This window comes from Thermobia domestica, chromosome 6 (genome assembly GCF_964235325.1).
Source record: "Thermobia domestica chromosome 6, izTheDome1.hap1.1, whole genome shotgun sequence".
Lineage (NCBI taxonomy): Eukaryota > Metazoa > Arthropoda > Insecta > Zygentoma > Lepismatidae > Thermobia > Thermobia domestica.
Genome location: NC_137459.1, coordinates 232,611,263 through 232,626,390, shown reverse-complemented (window position 1 = coordinate 232,626,390; position 15,128 = coordinate 232,611,263). Strand labels below are relative to the sequence as shown.

The 15,128-nt window shown below is 35.3% G+C and overlaps 1 protein-coding gene across 8 annotated transcripts in view; it reads right to left on the bottom strand.

The window, feature by feature from the left end:
- Positions 1-2,502: 2,502 nt before the first annotated feature.
- Positions 2,503-15,128, bottom strand: part of vri (nuclear factor interleukin-3-regulated vrille) — a 1,376,222-nt gene continuing 1,363,596 nt past the window's right edge. For all 8 annotated transcript variants that reach the window (XM_081762650.1, XM_081762656.1, XM_081762654.1 and 5 more), the window contains one exon: positions 2,503-4,931. In XM_081762650.1, the coding sequence (XP_081618776.1) occupies positions 3,217-4,931 (1,715 nt within the window). In that variant the 3' untranslated portion in view covers positions 2,503-3,216. The remainder of the gene's footprint in view (positions 4,932-15,128) is intronic.

Here is a 15,128-nt window from a genome sequence, read left to right as displayed (position 1 = left end):
CTTTGAACTTTATTGTGGTGCAGTTCCACACAAACCGTCATCGCCATACAGTGCTGGTAGATCGTCAGTCTCAACTTGGGATAGGGTATGTTCTTGGTAATAAGCAACATTGAATTTTAGGTTTTTTTTTTTTTTTTTTTTTTTTCGACCTTACGGATCTTGAACTTCCTATGTAGCAAAATTCAGTGACAATTATAAACATTACAACAATCTTTCATTGCAATGACAAAGTTACAATCTTTTTCATTAAAACCTCTGTAGGTGATGACTCGAGTTTTTCCACAGTCTCTTCGTTAGATGCATGTTACGTCCACTATTAATTTCAAGCGATGACAGTACAGCTTTCTACTTTGCACTTTTGATATGCCGGGGTACTAGTGCATGCACACTGGCCTTGTAGACAGTTTATAACCTGTTCGTAATGAACTGAACGATTTACTGTTGATTAGGTCATATGCAATTCTTTACCATAATCATGCTGTGGTAGTGAATTCTCACAGGCAGCCATACCCTGGATCTTCTTCAGTACAGACCCTGAAAGTTTCATTAACGCTTTCCTTGGATAGGACTCAATTGCTGATGTGGGCTGTGGAGGAAGCTCCTGAGCACAACGTTTAATTTTAATACTAACATTAGCACGTCCTAACTCAAAATCACTGTTCTAACAATGTTCTACTATGTAGGAAATGCTAACGTTTCAATGGAAAAGAGACATGACATAGTCTTCCCAAACGTTTTTACTTTCTTTCTTTCTTTGGAAGCATGTTTGCTCACTACAACATCGTCACTGTGACACAGAATATCTGGGAGTTCGATGTCCGGTGGAAGAACAAAAAATAATAATATCATTATAATTTATTTTCATTAATCATCTTCTCTTTTAGCCTAAAGGGCACAACTGTCAGACAAATTAAAATTTAATATCACTCGCAACATCTGAGAGACATGTGCGTGCTTTTGTTGCTTTATGGAATCTGGTTTGACAGCTGTCGCTTTCTCCAAGTTTTCGTGAACGAAATGTATCACCTACTGCAGCACACTTCTGTCGTTCACGTAGATTAGGAAAGCAATGTTTAGCAAAGGACAGCAGTGAAAAAAAAAAAAAAGTTTAAATGCAAATGAAAAATCTTACAATATTCATAACTGCTCAGGCAAAATGCAGATCGAAATTTTCATCATGGAGGACTTTATCTACATTTCATCAATTATGACGATTACATGAGATGTGCAACTCGATCTGAATAACGTTTATGTTATTTGCAATGGTATTCAATTTTCGTGAGCTTTATACATAAAACCTGATTATTCTCTCCTTGACATTGATATTTTATGCGATGTTGCATTTTCTGAGTTGAACAAATCTATCACTTCAAGGAAATCGAAGTATAGAGTCAGAGGGACAGTCTTATCCACCTATCTTTCTTTCTCATTCTCAAAAATTTAATACTTTGCTTAAAATGAAGTTCTCCAACAGAAAAAAAAAAAAAAAAATCTGGTTTATTTCTGCCCATGGATAAGAGTATTCTCTCTCTTTCTTTCTTTATTTTTTGGTTGGTTTTCGAGAGGCGGATGGCCAGGATTTTTTCAAGACGACTGTATCTCCTTGATTTTGTCTATTATATTATACTAATTCTCAATTATAACGAACACCTAGGGTTTATTCACGCATACGAAACACGCTTGGAATGTATAATGCAAGTATTAATATAATTTTGAATTCTTAAGTTTAAAAATAAAAATTAAAAAAAAAAAAAACCTATTCCACTACCATCGCACTAAAAATAAAACTTTAATTACAATTTTGAATAGAATATGAAACCATCTTATTATTTTCCTAGATTTGATTAACGAATATTGCTGTTACCGATTCATAGAAACTAGTTTAGGGTGAGTTAAAAGTAAAAAAAAATGCAAGACTTAAGAAAAATCTAATCTTGTCATTATGATAATGCAGCAGACTGAACTGTCTCTGTGTGTGTGTGTGATGTGTACTTATCCTGATCATATCAAGTAATACTTGATGCAGAACAACTAACTTTGTTAACAAAAAGTGTCTTTCTTTCTTTTTCTTTTTTTTTAAGAAGATAAAAATGAACATCAGTAAAATTTCCTGTTTTCAGATGTTTTGAAATATAATATGATAAATTACGTCTGAAAGACAAAAGTCAGATGCAGAAAACGTTAAATCCCCTATATGGTAAGTACCCATCATTTCCTACATAATGTAAAATTTTCTTTCTTCTACCACTCCATAATTAGTAGTACCGGTACTCTTTCTGCATTTCTGATTAAAACAGATTATGTCACGCATAGTACGGATTTTATATACATATAAAAATATATACATATAAATCGGGAATCTTACTTAAGTATTTCCTTATTATTATATGTAATTTAATCACGAATAATGCAATTCGAGTAAATTGTAAAGTATCAGTAGCTATTTGGATCCAAAGTCAAATTTGGATCTTACTTTCAGGGAACATTGAAAGTAGTGTGAACTAAAAGACAAAACGCTCAAATTTATTGCAATACATACACTACATACAAAGTCATACAAGGCGAAAATTGTATTTTGAGCAGACAACACTATACAGTGTGTCAGAAACGACGTCCATCCAATATATAGAAACAACTAATTCTAATGATCGGGAACAAAGTACATAAAATATATTTACAAAAAAGAGGCATTGAAGATTTTTATCTTAATTTCAGACTTGTACTGGAGAATCCATTACTTATATCTCAAAAAGTGCAATATCAGAAAGAGATATTGTGCCTACTAAATTCTGTCACAACTTCAAAATATACGAGCTCTTAAAATAATTAATTTAGTATTCACAAAATGTTCGAAAGATCAATAAGTTCATAGAAACAGCAGTCTTTTTCACTAAACAATAATAAATAGACATCCATTCCCAGGCTTATACCTAGTTACACGAGTTCAAAAAATACCGTAGAAAATAAAAAGCTTCAAACATTGGTGGAATACATTATATAAACTTCCACAATAACGCGTGGACAGAACTAACACTACGCAGTCTTTGAAGTCCATTGTTGTGCACCTGCCTACAGTAATCAGTTTGTGAATGTTTATTACACAATACACAATAATGTATAGACGTGCACTGAATCACGACGCAGTACATATTAATATACACAGTATCATGTAAAGGAATAAATTAATAGGGACGTTTATTTCACTTTCTTCACCTCCTATGGTCTTTCACCACTAGTAACAGAAGCTGTGTTGTTTGGTCTTTTTCTAACGAGGATGTGTTTTAAGGTGGCAACTTCAGACGCAAGTTTAGCCAGTTCTGATTTGAGATAGTTATTTTCAGTCTCCAATTTCTCACTTGGTGGTGATGGGCTAGATGTATCACTAGGTACGATTTCCGTAGGTACACGCCGAACACGGCCCTTCTTGCGGAACTGTGACTGGTCTGAGGAAGTTGAATGAGGGGGTTGAGACTGCCACTCACCTCCAAGGGAAATTCCGGAGTCACGTTCATCGCTGCTGCCACTGGCACTGCCTGCAGGATCTTCAGAATCCCAGGGAGGGCTAGCTCGAGGTTCCTGTTTTATAATTTGCAGAGAGAGTAGAGTTGTGGCTGCATCTTTCTCCCCAAGATGCGATTTGTGCCGAAGTTTATGTGGTAGGTTACTGCTACCAGTGTAATTATCACCGACTGGAGATCTAGCTGCAGGTGATCCTTCGTCTCCACTAGATAGCTCATGAGGGGTAACGGCAGAATAAGGAGAACTTATTCTTTCCGCTGGTGATTCTGTTCTAGTTCTGCTCAAGTTGAGTACACTACTGTTCTCATATTCAGGCTGGTTATCGTTCTGTCCACTGTTGCTTGTACTGTACACTGATGGATGATGGTGTGCTGCTGGATTAGGTTGTTGACTGTGGCCATTAACATAGGATGGATTGTACTGAAAAGAATCGGGTTCTGGAAAGTTGATGGTAGGTTGTTCGTGATAGTGGTTATTTTGAGTTGATGAAGGTTGGCTTATCTCGCTAAATTTCCCCTCAATGGCCATCGGTTCATGTATCACTGATGTTGGAATAGGATTCTGAATTTGTGCCTGAATTCTTGGATCCTGTTGTCTAGGATGGTTTGGTGGAGAAGCCGTTGGTGGAGGATACAAGTTAGAAACACTAGTTGGAGGATTCATCACCATAGGCTTTAAAGGTATTGGTACGGCTCCTTGACCAGGGATAAGAGCAGGGACTGCAGGAGATGGATGGCCATTCATGTGAAGTAAAGGCAAAGACGCTGGCATTAGCTTAGATCGTTTGATGTTAAGAACTTGATCACTTGTGGGTAACGTTGCTAACACCTGTTCAACACTGATAAGACTTTCACCACTAATACCAAACTTTTCCTTGATAGCAGATAGCTGCGCTTTGAGAACATGATTTTCCTTGGTAAGTTCTACAACACGCTGTTCCAATATCATGTCATTAAAACGACGTTTTTCTCTTGACCTTTTAGCAGCCTCGTTATTTCTGCGTCGTCGATCCCAATAGCTCTCATCTTTCTTGTTGTCGGGTATGAATTCACGCTGTTTTCGATGTGAAAACAACTCCTTCCGCTTGATGTGAGAATTGAGATCAAAATTATTAGGAAGTGGGAATGTCTCGGGATATATTGGCATATCCGATACACTCCGGTCACTCTGGTCGCCGGATCGATCTGTCGAATCAGGATTCGGAGAAGCTGCTGGCGCTGCTGCTGCAAGGAGGCCGCCGCCGTCTTGGCTGCAGAAATGTCCATTTGCGGTGCTCATACTGCTGCCGCTGTTGCTGCTGCTGGGCATGTTGGAATTAGGTACTTGTACAGCAGACGGAGTTTCACCATTTATGGGCGATCCACTCTGCCGGGCGACAAATTCTGCCACCATAATTCGATGTCTTAGAACATCTGTAAGTACACAAAAAGAAAAGAATACATAAATTAAATGTTCACAAAATGTTAGGTATACTTATAAATAATAAGCTATATAAATGTCAATGTAATATCTGGAACGGGCCTGAAACATAAGTTTGTTATAGAAAGTTGGTAAATATCATTAAATTAATTTCTGTCATCGATACTCCAACTTACTGAAGTTCATCTCCTGTATGGATATTAAACAAGATCACAATTAACAAAACATACTTTACACATAAGTGAACAAAGTATGCAACTAGAGATACCTAGTAAGTTTGCCTATTGTAAAGACAAAAAGTTCATTGATTCATTAAACAAATCTTTACAGAACTATATTTACAACAAAGCTAATCAACCGTCATCATTCATCGTCTTGTGCTCCAATTATTTTTTTTATGGCTCATAATTAAGTACCAGAAGTTAACACCGTAATATTTCACACGTGTACTAAATTTGTCATGGGGTACCACCTAGTAGTTTACAAAAAATAGTTATGCTCGGTAGTCTCTCATTATTTTTTTAATATACTGCAGAACTAAGATTATGTATATCAGGGTGCACCATTAATCTTGACATGCAATTGTAACCTTTAAACTAATGGGCAGAAAACGCTAATATTTTAACGTAAAGGTATATTTTTAAAACTACACTACGTCAGTCTATTGCATATTTGAAATCTACATATAAAATGAAAACTTACAATAGCACATTTGTTACGCAGTATTGAAAACATCGAAAAGCGATCAAATTTTGGGGAATTCTAAAATAGCAATAACGCAAATGATACAGGTGGGGAAATGCACATCCAAAGTACTCTGATCTCGAATACGACGGTCATTATATTATATAATTCGGAGAAGCACAAGCAAAGTTACAAAGAATTGAACGTTTGACTTGCTTCAAATGATTTTATTTCGTAAAAGCTTTAAGATAATTATCACATTCAATTACGTACATGATTAATGATATAATATGTAAATATTATAACAGTTCAAAATCTTTTGTCGTCGCGAATTCTATCGAGGAATTTGTAGCTTAAGTATATAAAATGATAATCATGCCTGTTGTTCTATATGGTGCGAAACATGATCGCTTACCCTGAGAGAAGAACATAGACTGAAAGTACTTGAGAAAAAGATCCTGAGACGAATATTCGGACACAAGAGGAAGGGGAAAGGGAATGACGGAAACTTCATAACGAGGAACTACATAATTTATACCGTTTAGAAACATTGTCAGGGTCATGCAATCTAGGAGCCTCAGGTAGGCAAGTTATATAGCCAGAATGGAGGTAAGTAGGAACACTTTCAAAGTTTTAACTGGAAGTCCAATCGGAAAACGACCATTAAGAAGACCTAGGTGGAGATGAGAGGACAATATTAAGATGGATCTCGCAGAAATAAGGAGTACAAACTGGATCCAGTTGGCTAAGGATAAAAGTCAATGGAGAGCTTTTGTGAATGCGGCATTGAACCTCAGGGTTTTATAGGAAATACAGTTAGTTAATAAATATGATAATGCTATTTAGAGAATTTGACATTTCAAACAACTTGGTAGATATGAAAAAAAGCGTAAAATTTAATATATTCCTTAAAATGTCATATTTGTGGATACTTTTTAAAGCAATTTTTGATTTAGTTCGCTTCTATGATATTATAAAAATGATTTTGTATACGTAATTACAACAGTTCACGGAATTATATAAGTTTAAGTAGTATTGCAAATTTTTAACTTTTTACCATATCTCCAGAACATTTTCGGATATCAAATTGCTGTAAACGGCACTGTGATCTTCATATTTATGGAAAATCATTTATGTCATTAGAGGATGCGATTATCTAAGCAGTTTCCAAACATAATGTGTTAAAAAAATAAAGTTAAATTTTCAATCCCGTGTAACTCTGTCCACACTCATCCTAAATCCGTCTTTTCACATGATCATACTATTATATACTAAACCACTTTGAACGTCCATTGCTATGTCTGTCTCACTTTTGTTTAGGGATGCACACGAGACAAGATTTGCGGCTGTCTCGTCTCGAAAATGTGCTGTAAAAGTGATGTCTCGACTCGAAAAATTTATTCTTTTCTATTGGAAGAGCTGTGTCTCGACTCGAAATTTGTCAAGAAAATTCTGTCTCGACTCGTCTCGTGCGCATCCCTACTTTTGTTATTACTGCTGCAGAGGTCACCAAAATTTGAATGATGTAATATTTTAACGTCCCTAGTTTGAACACTAAATAATAAATGTAACTTTGAAGGTTTTCTTTGACACAAATTTGAAATCTATTATAATCTGGCATATTGCTGGTTGAAAAAATAATGCACTTTTGTGTTGGGTTGGTAACATTGTGAACCTTGTGGTATCACAGAGTACGCCAAATAATGTCTCCCTACTGATATTTGTGTGGTACAAAATTTCAGCATTTTCTCTTAATTAGTTTAAAGTTACAATGGCATACCAAGATACATGGTCCACCCTATATTATATATATATATATAGGGTGGTAGGTAAATCCACCGAAAAACTTTGGGAGGCGATTCCTTATACGAAATGAAAGAAGAAAGTTCTAATATACATGGACCGTAAAACGTCTCCTTTCAGAGTTATGATCCATTGAAAATCCGAAAAATCACTTTTCAAAACTCTCTAACTTAGATACTATAGGACCTATCCCAAGCGGTTTAGGGAAGTACACAGGAACTAGTGTGTGTTCTATCTAAATATCCGTGTTTTACCATCCTCTGTTATCTGTGAAAGGAACTGTAAAAAAGAATTTGAAGCATACGGATACTCCTTTAAGACATAATGGTGCGTTCGTTTTGCTGGTACCGGTGAATTCTGAAACATGTACATTTAGATAGAGCGTATACCAGTTCCTGCGTAATTCCTTAAACCCTTTGGATAGGTCCTATAGTTTCTAAGCCAGGGCGTTTTGAAACGTGATATTTCAAATTTTCGGTAGTTTATAACTCTGAAAGGAGACGTTTTTCGACCCATGTTTATTAGATTTTTTTTTTTTTTATCTCGTTTAAGGAACCGCCTCTCAAAGTTTTTCGGTGAAGCTATCTACAACCCTGTATATATATATCAGAACTTACTAGTTTACATTATACTGTTCAACGACATGATTATTATTGCAACGCTTCTTAGGGTACTCTCATTTCCTCCAACATTAGCATTCCACCAATTCTTCCATCATCCTTCACCTGGCTTAATCATCGTCTTCCTTTGCCTAAAGGGCACATTCCTGGGACATTAAACTGAAAATTTACATTTATTATTTTCTAAATTACAAAATCTTATAATATAGCAGAAAATAGTGTTTGATTTGTGAAATATCCCTAAAAATACGAAACACGTGGGTGGTAGATTAATGAATAACTATTCATACACAATTGAAATTAATAGTTTTTAAAACAACGCGTATACATAACGTGGTCATTCATGATATTAATTTGCTGCACGTAATACTTTGCGTATTATATTATAAACTTCCAAACAGATTTCGAGGCACTCAATACATCGGATAGATTGCCACTCTTTCAATCCCCCCGCGGATATGATTTTTCACGGGGAACGAGTTTATTACATATTAAATGCAAACTTTGTTCCAGAATAAAAAAAAAATAAATAAATAAAACCCTCAACATATCACTTTATACAGAAAGGTGTTTCGATTTTAATGTATTTATTGTTACTCAATCAAAATAATCACTTAAGAACATTATAAATGGTGATGATAATATAAATTGCTGACAACTCAAGAATGAGATACATGTATCTGGAAAGCCCTTGAAATAAAATCCCGAATATACTTCGTGCTTGCAACGGGACTAATATTACTATTGGAAGTTGTGATAATATGCTACAAAATGCACTTGAATAATTAAAGTAACACAAAACACACCGGTAAAAAACAAAAACAAAACGAAAGTGTCATAATTTAACTTTATCACAACCACCACTGTACACAAAAACAAACTAGAATGCTGAGTGGCGAAGATTACAGTGACATCTACGAGAAAGACACGTAAACACCTTAAACAGCACTATCTGAGGGGAAACCTACAGAAACAGCAAAACGAGTATACTCGGATTTTTATATTTTCGATAAAATTAAACATTCGAGTATTCCACACATATATAAGACACATATCACATACACATATATAGATACATACATACTATATTATTATTATTATTATTATTATTATTTAGTTCAGTATGCAAGCCTATTGAAGCATGTCTTGAAATTGAATGAAGTCAGAATTATTCTACATGCTGTAGGAAATGTACCAATGAAATATTGATATGGAAACAAATTATTTATGAAAATTCAATTGTTTGACTGCGTTTGTATGAATATAAATTATGGAAAAACACAGAAAAATCAAACTCAGACACTGTTACCCATAATAATAAATTCGCAATTGTAGGGTCCACCTGCGCAAATGAGAGTAACAAAGTAGATTATTCATCTCAATCATTTTAATAATTTTAAAGTGTTGGCGTGCTTATTTTCTTCTTTACCTATTGTTCTTTTATGTTATACTACAAAGAGTCTTTGCTTGCTGTAAGTATCAAATTTAGTAAACACATAACAAAGGGAACCCATTTGGGAGAACACGAAATCATGGGGAGTGAGGGCTCCCATTTATCCATCGTAACAACACTTCTGCCATGAAGGGACCAATACATAAATAATTTTAACAGTTACTATACAAGTAATTATGCAGAATATATCCACCTAATTATACTAATAACAATACAAAACACAATGTAAGATGTTTGCTGAAGCAGCACAACAGAAGATGTTGAGCGGATTTATCCCATTAAGAAAGGTCCTGAAACGCATTACTCAAAGTTGCAATCTAAAGTTCGACATTCAATTTAAGTAAAGGAAGTACTAATCTAACAACCAAAGTTGATATGCCATCTGAATTCTACTCCAGTTGAACCACACATTTGTAACTTTTTTTAACATACTAGTCTGTGGGTAGTTGTCTGATACAAGATTTTACCAAGTATTTCAGTTTTACGTCCGATGATTATGTCGTGAAACCTAAAGTACAAGGTGATGATGATAATGAATTAAGTGAGGGAATAAAGAAAGTAGGAGGAAACTGAATAACCCTGAGAAAACCTACCCACATGATGTCTGATTAACACAAAGCCCACTAGGTGTGAGTTGGGATTGAGCCAGCGGCCCTAAGTACCAGAGTTGAACCTCCTACCACTAAACCACCGCGACTCCAGCAATCTGTTGGAAACGTTGCAGTTATCATTCAGAAGTACAAAATGAGCATATATAAACTTGTCCATTTATATGAGTTGTTAGTTTTAGAATGCGCCCTTTAATCAAAGTGACATCATAAAAGCCCAGTTTGAGGTATTAACTAAAAGTTCCAAAATTCATTTAAAACGGCCCAGAAATTTTCTCATGATGTGATCAAAAGAAGGGAAAACTTGAATTTCAATTCAATTAAAGATATTGCTTCCTTCCCCTTAAAAGAAATTTCGAGAACTCCGCTTATCATTCTATTGGACTAAACTTGTACTTAAACGGCATCAGAAGTGTCACTATTAACCTTACGGATCACCCGCTCAAAAAAAAAAAAAAAAAAATATCTATTCGACAATAACATCGAACATTTAAATTACTCTTACGTTGACTCTTTTTGCAACCCTATGGGTGCTAGGGGTTTTCTACCCCCATAATGCTATATTATTTTTAAGGTCGTAAGTCATGTGTGTACAAGTTTGGTTCAAAATGCTCCAGGCGTTCCAGTGTTATATTGCTGCATACAAACACGATATTATTTGAATGTAACACAGGGGGGCAGTTGCCCTCTCTCCTGAATCTGAAATGTGTATACATTTTAGTTATAGGATAATAATTATACCAATGAAAAGCGTGAAAAATTACTTACGTCTAGGATCTTGTCTCCCTTCCCGCAAAATTAAGCTCCTGAACTAACAATAACGACTCATATCTTTCCCATTATGGTAGATTTGCTTACCGAAAAGATGTACTTATGAATGGAATTTCAGTAAAACGACAAACAGTGTACGGCATTTTAACTGATCACACACTTCCCCTGAACTGTAAATATTCCGAAAATAAATAATTTCCTCTCTCGAAATTCGAAGATGTCATTATTACCTGTCATATGAAACAAGATAATATTCGACAATTTTATTGTATCTTTGATAAAGATAAAAACGATCACAAGCGTCAACTCATGAATAAAATCGAAGCACGGCATACTTTAATTTGGCAAGGTTCAGTAAAATCTGTTCCACCTATCAGTTTCTACCTTACACTAAGTTTTTCTCGATCAGTTCCCGCTGTAATTCACTGCTTGCCTAAGTCGGGCATGACATACCTAGAGAGACGTCAGAAATTAGCATGTCAGCCGATGTGAGGATACTAGGACATACGAGCAGCATTGTAACTTAAAAATTTTATCCATATAGTTGAGTCTACTTACTGCAACTACGAAAATCACGTAACTAACATTTTTACATGAGCACTAATCCACCATTTTTACAAGAATTAAATTAAGAACTATATTATGATGTAGCATACATTCACACAACCTCAAAGGGAAACTAAGTGCTTAAATACCATATGAAGACGGTACAGAACGCTGAATTTGGGATAACTGAATTGAGGTTTATAATTACGTTAACCCATCTTGTTCCATATATGGGACATACTGGTTTTTGTTTAATTCCATCTAGGGAGGCAAGCGCAATTCTCACTGATTGCATACAGTGACATACATGGATTATTTCTACTGGGCTGTGGCATGTGCTGTCAAGTAGTGGTCAATCGTTGTGTTTTCTGCGCATAAAAGTTTCATTGTTCCACTGCGAGCGCTGTGTCGATTTGTCTACATGTTTAGCAATGTTTAATTTTGTCAACTGCTGACTGGTACTAAAAATAAAATTATTAGCATGAATAGTGAACGCTGTTAAATTAGTTCCGAGTCATTGTGTAAGTAATATTAATCACATAAACTGCTCATGTGACTTAATTGGTTTGTCCAATTTTTGTCACTATGCAATTAACATTTATTTGAAACAGAAATGAAAAACAATGACCTATATACATTTTATGGATGTAAAAGTATTTTCCTGAGAACGATGGAAACGATATTTCTACAAACGATGATTTGCTGGACAATGATCAAGTGGAAGGAAAAGCAACCAGTGAGGAACCTGTTGCAAAACGTTGTGATATGGGTGGTTCAGAACATTCACGGTCTGAGAAAGAAGACGCATTTTGTAGAAACACAAAAATCTTCAGAAACAACCCAACGAATCAGATTTTTTAGCTGCTACACAACTCTGAATTTATTAGTGACTCTAGAAGTCCTTTTGATCTTTTTTTATTTCTATTTTACACCTAAATCTAATGAGTGAGAAGGATCTCAAGAAGAAAGACAGGAGTTCTATGAAGCCACCGCAGTGATAGATGGAAAAGAAATTCCATTTGTACGTTGGTACGACAACAATCCAGTAACTTTGATGTCTACATTTATTGGGTGTCAACGCGTAGGAGAGTGTAGATGGTCTCTTCAGAGAAGACGTTCAAAGAGATTGGACCCAGTAAATCAGCCCATTCCCATATGATTGTTGTAAACCAGAACTATGCTGGGACAATCAGTATTGTTGTTGTAGAAAATAAGAATTCGTTGAAAGAAATTATATTTTCGATTTTTCACGCATATGCTAGATTTCGCTTTAGTTTCCGGGTGTCTTTTGTATCGCCGGGTTATGATTCAGCAAGACAAACCCTTAAGTGAAATGCTGGACTTACTTCAGTTCAGAACATAAATTGCAGAGTGTCTTGTGCTTTATAGGAAGACAAACGGAAAGAAAGATTTAGTCGTCCAAGTAGAGACATTGAAGCACATTTGGAAGCAAAGAGACACAAAGGACCTGCAGCAAGAGTACCAGTCTCAGATGTAAGGCTCAATACCATTGAACATCAGCCTGAAATGAGTGATGAACGCCAAAGGTACAAGAAGCCATCTATTGTTCTAGAAAATCATCTGTTCGATGAATGAAGTGTGCCGCGCATCTGTCATTGAACAAAAAGAACAATTGCTTCTTAAGAGTTTCACACTACATAGTGATTACTCTGAATTCTATTTCGCTGGTGAATGTGTGACTAGAGCTTCTTATATTTCACTATGTAGCATTTACTGTGTATAAACACAATTGACATATATAGCTAAAATTTTCACACTATGTATCGTATCGTTTATGGAAGGTACAAGTTCATGAAATGCCGCTGCACACTTTAGTTAAGGCGATCGGACGCAAAACCCGAACCCGGAATCCTCGACTACGAAGCAAGAACGCTGACCATTCTCCTGCGCCTGCTAGACGTAAGTCTTTTAACAAAATCAATAATAAGGAAAATAAATAAGTACGCACCTAAAGTAACACAAATGGTTAACCAACTAAGTCTATATTCTATATGACAACAATATATAAATGCATAGTACACCCTAACATATTTTCACAATTATTCAATTTATAGTAATAAAGAAAAGCTTTTTGGTAACTCTGATAAAGAAGAAAAAGAGCACATGTTCTCTCACGGTTTGCAATATTTTAAAAAAGTAGGCCTGCTGCCACTGGGAAAGGAGAGAAAGTAGCGGACAATTAAGTCAGTCGGATATGGTTGTCCTACTTCGGGGAAAAGAAATTATGTTTGCTACTTCCATCCAACCTACGCACGCTGAAAAAAAAAAAAAAAAAAAAAAAAAAGAGAGAGAGAGAGAGAGAGAGCAATCTGGGCCACTGCCACCATCTGCAGGCTATTGTACTGACGATGTTCACGATGGTTTGCAGAGCCCGTGAACTTGTTTTTCTGTAGAGGTGTATGTATCTTTTCTCTTCTGGTGGAAGTCATCTCGAAATTTAAGTTATTCTAATTTCTGATTACGAAAGAATCCTCTTTCCTTCTTATACTTTGTTATAATTAAACAAAATAAATATTTCTATGCATAATATATCGGGTTCGAATCTCGAGACCGGCATACAGATTTGAGCTTTACTTCAATCTCTTTACTTAATACTATGATGGTGTATTTATAAACGTGTCAGTCAGGCTTACTTCCGAATTCCCCTTTCAATTTTCCATTGTTAATGCTCTCATATATCTATACATACTCCACAGGAACAACAATACAATCACCTAATATCTTACATACGTATGTAACTATGTATGCTGCTTCGACATGTAAACGTCACGAAACGTTAAAACAATAATACAAAACACGCGTCACTGTTTAATTAAATCTCTGCACATTGATATAGATAGTTGCTTCCCTTTAATCTGACCAACATCCCTTGCTATTACGCTGGTACTGTATGAGGTAGGACATATTTGCTAAAGTGGGATCCGAAGCACTATTCGGGCTTTTCTCCCGAGGGGACAAAAATGCACACTAGATTTAAAGAACACTGAATTTTGTGTTAGCAAACATCATGTACCTGTTCAACCCAGCATTCCGGCTACACAATCGGTTGGCATAGTCAACTGGATTGAGTCGTTGGACTGACGAATACATAAACTGCGTAACTTAACTCATACCATCATATTTCTCAGTGTGTCCTTCAAATTAGTGATATTCATTTTTATTCGCGTACCTCTAAGGATACTTTTTCATCCAATCGGGTACCCCCAAATTTAAGTTATCCTTAATTCAAATTATACGGAAATGTCAAATATAAATTTAATGAATAGTATTACTATAATTTATTACTTTCAATAAATAACTATGTTTATACTGATATATCATGCTGTATATAATGTTAAACAGGTGAACAATGATATACATTTAATAGAACTAGGCCCTATGTTGTTTTAAATTTTATGTGCCCCCTAAGAAGCCATACCGCAACCCTAATTAAATCCACTGCCTTACAGCATAAAGCTTAATTATAAGACGTGACACTTAACGCAAACAAATGAATGCCATCAGGTACCTATAGCTATCTATCAGCAAATTAACAAAATACACCAATTCCCCGATAAAGATCTGAACATCCGAAAAAGTGAGCAAAATCATATTTAATTTTCGTTTTATCTTTGTTCTTTTTAACTATACAGCAAAATGTATTTTTCCTTATTAACATACACAAAATTATGCTTTACAATATAC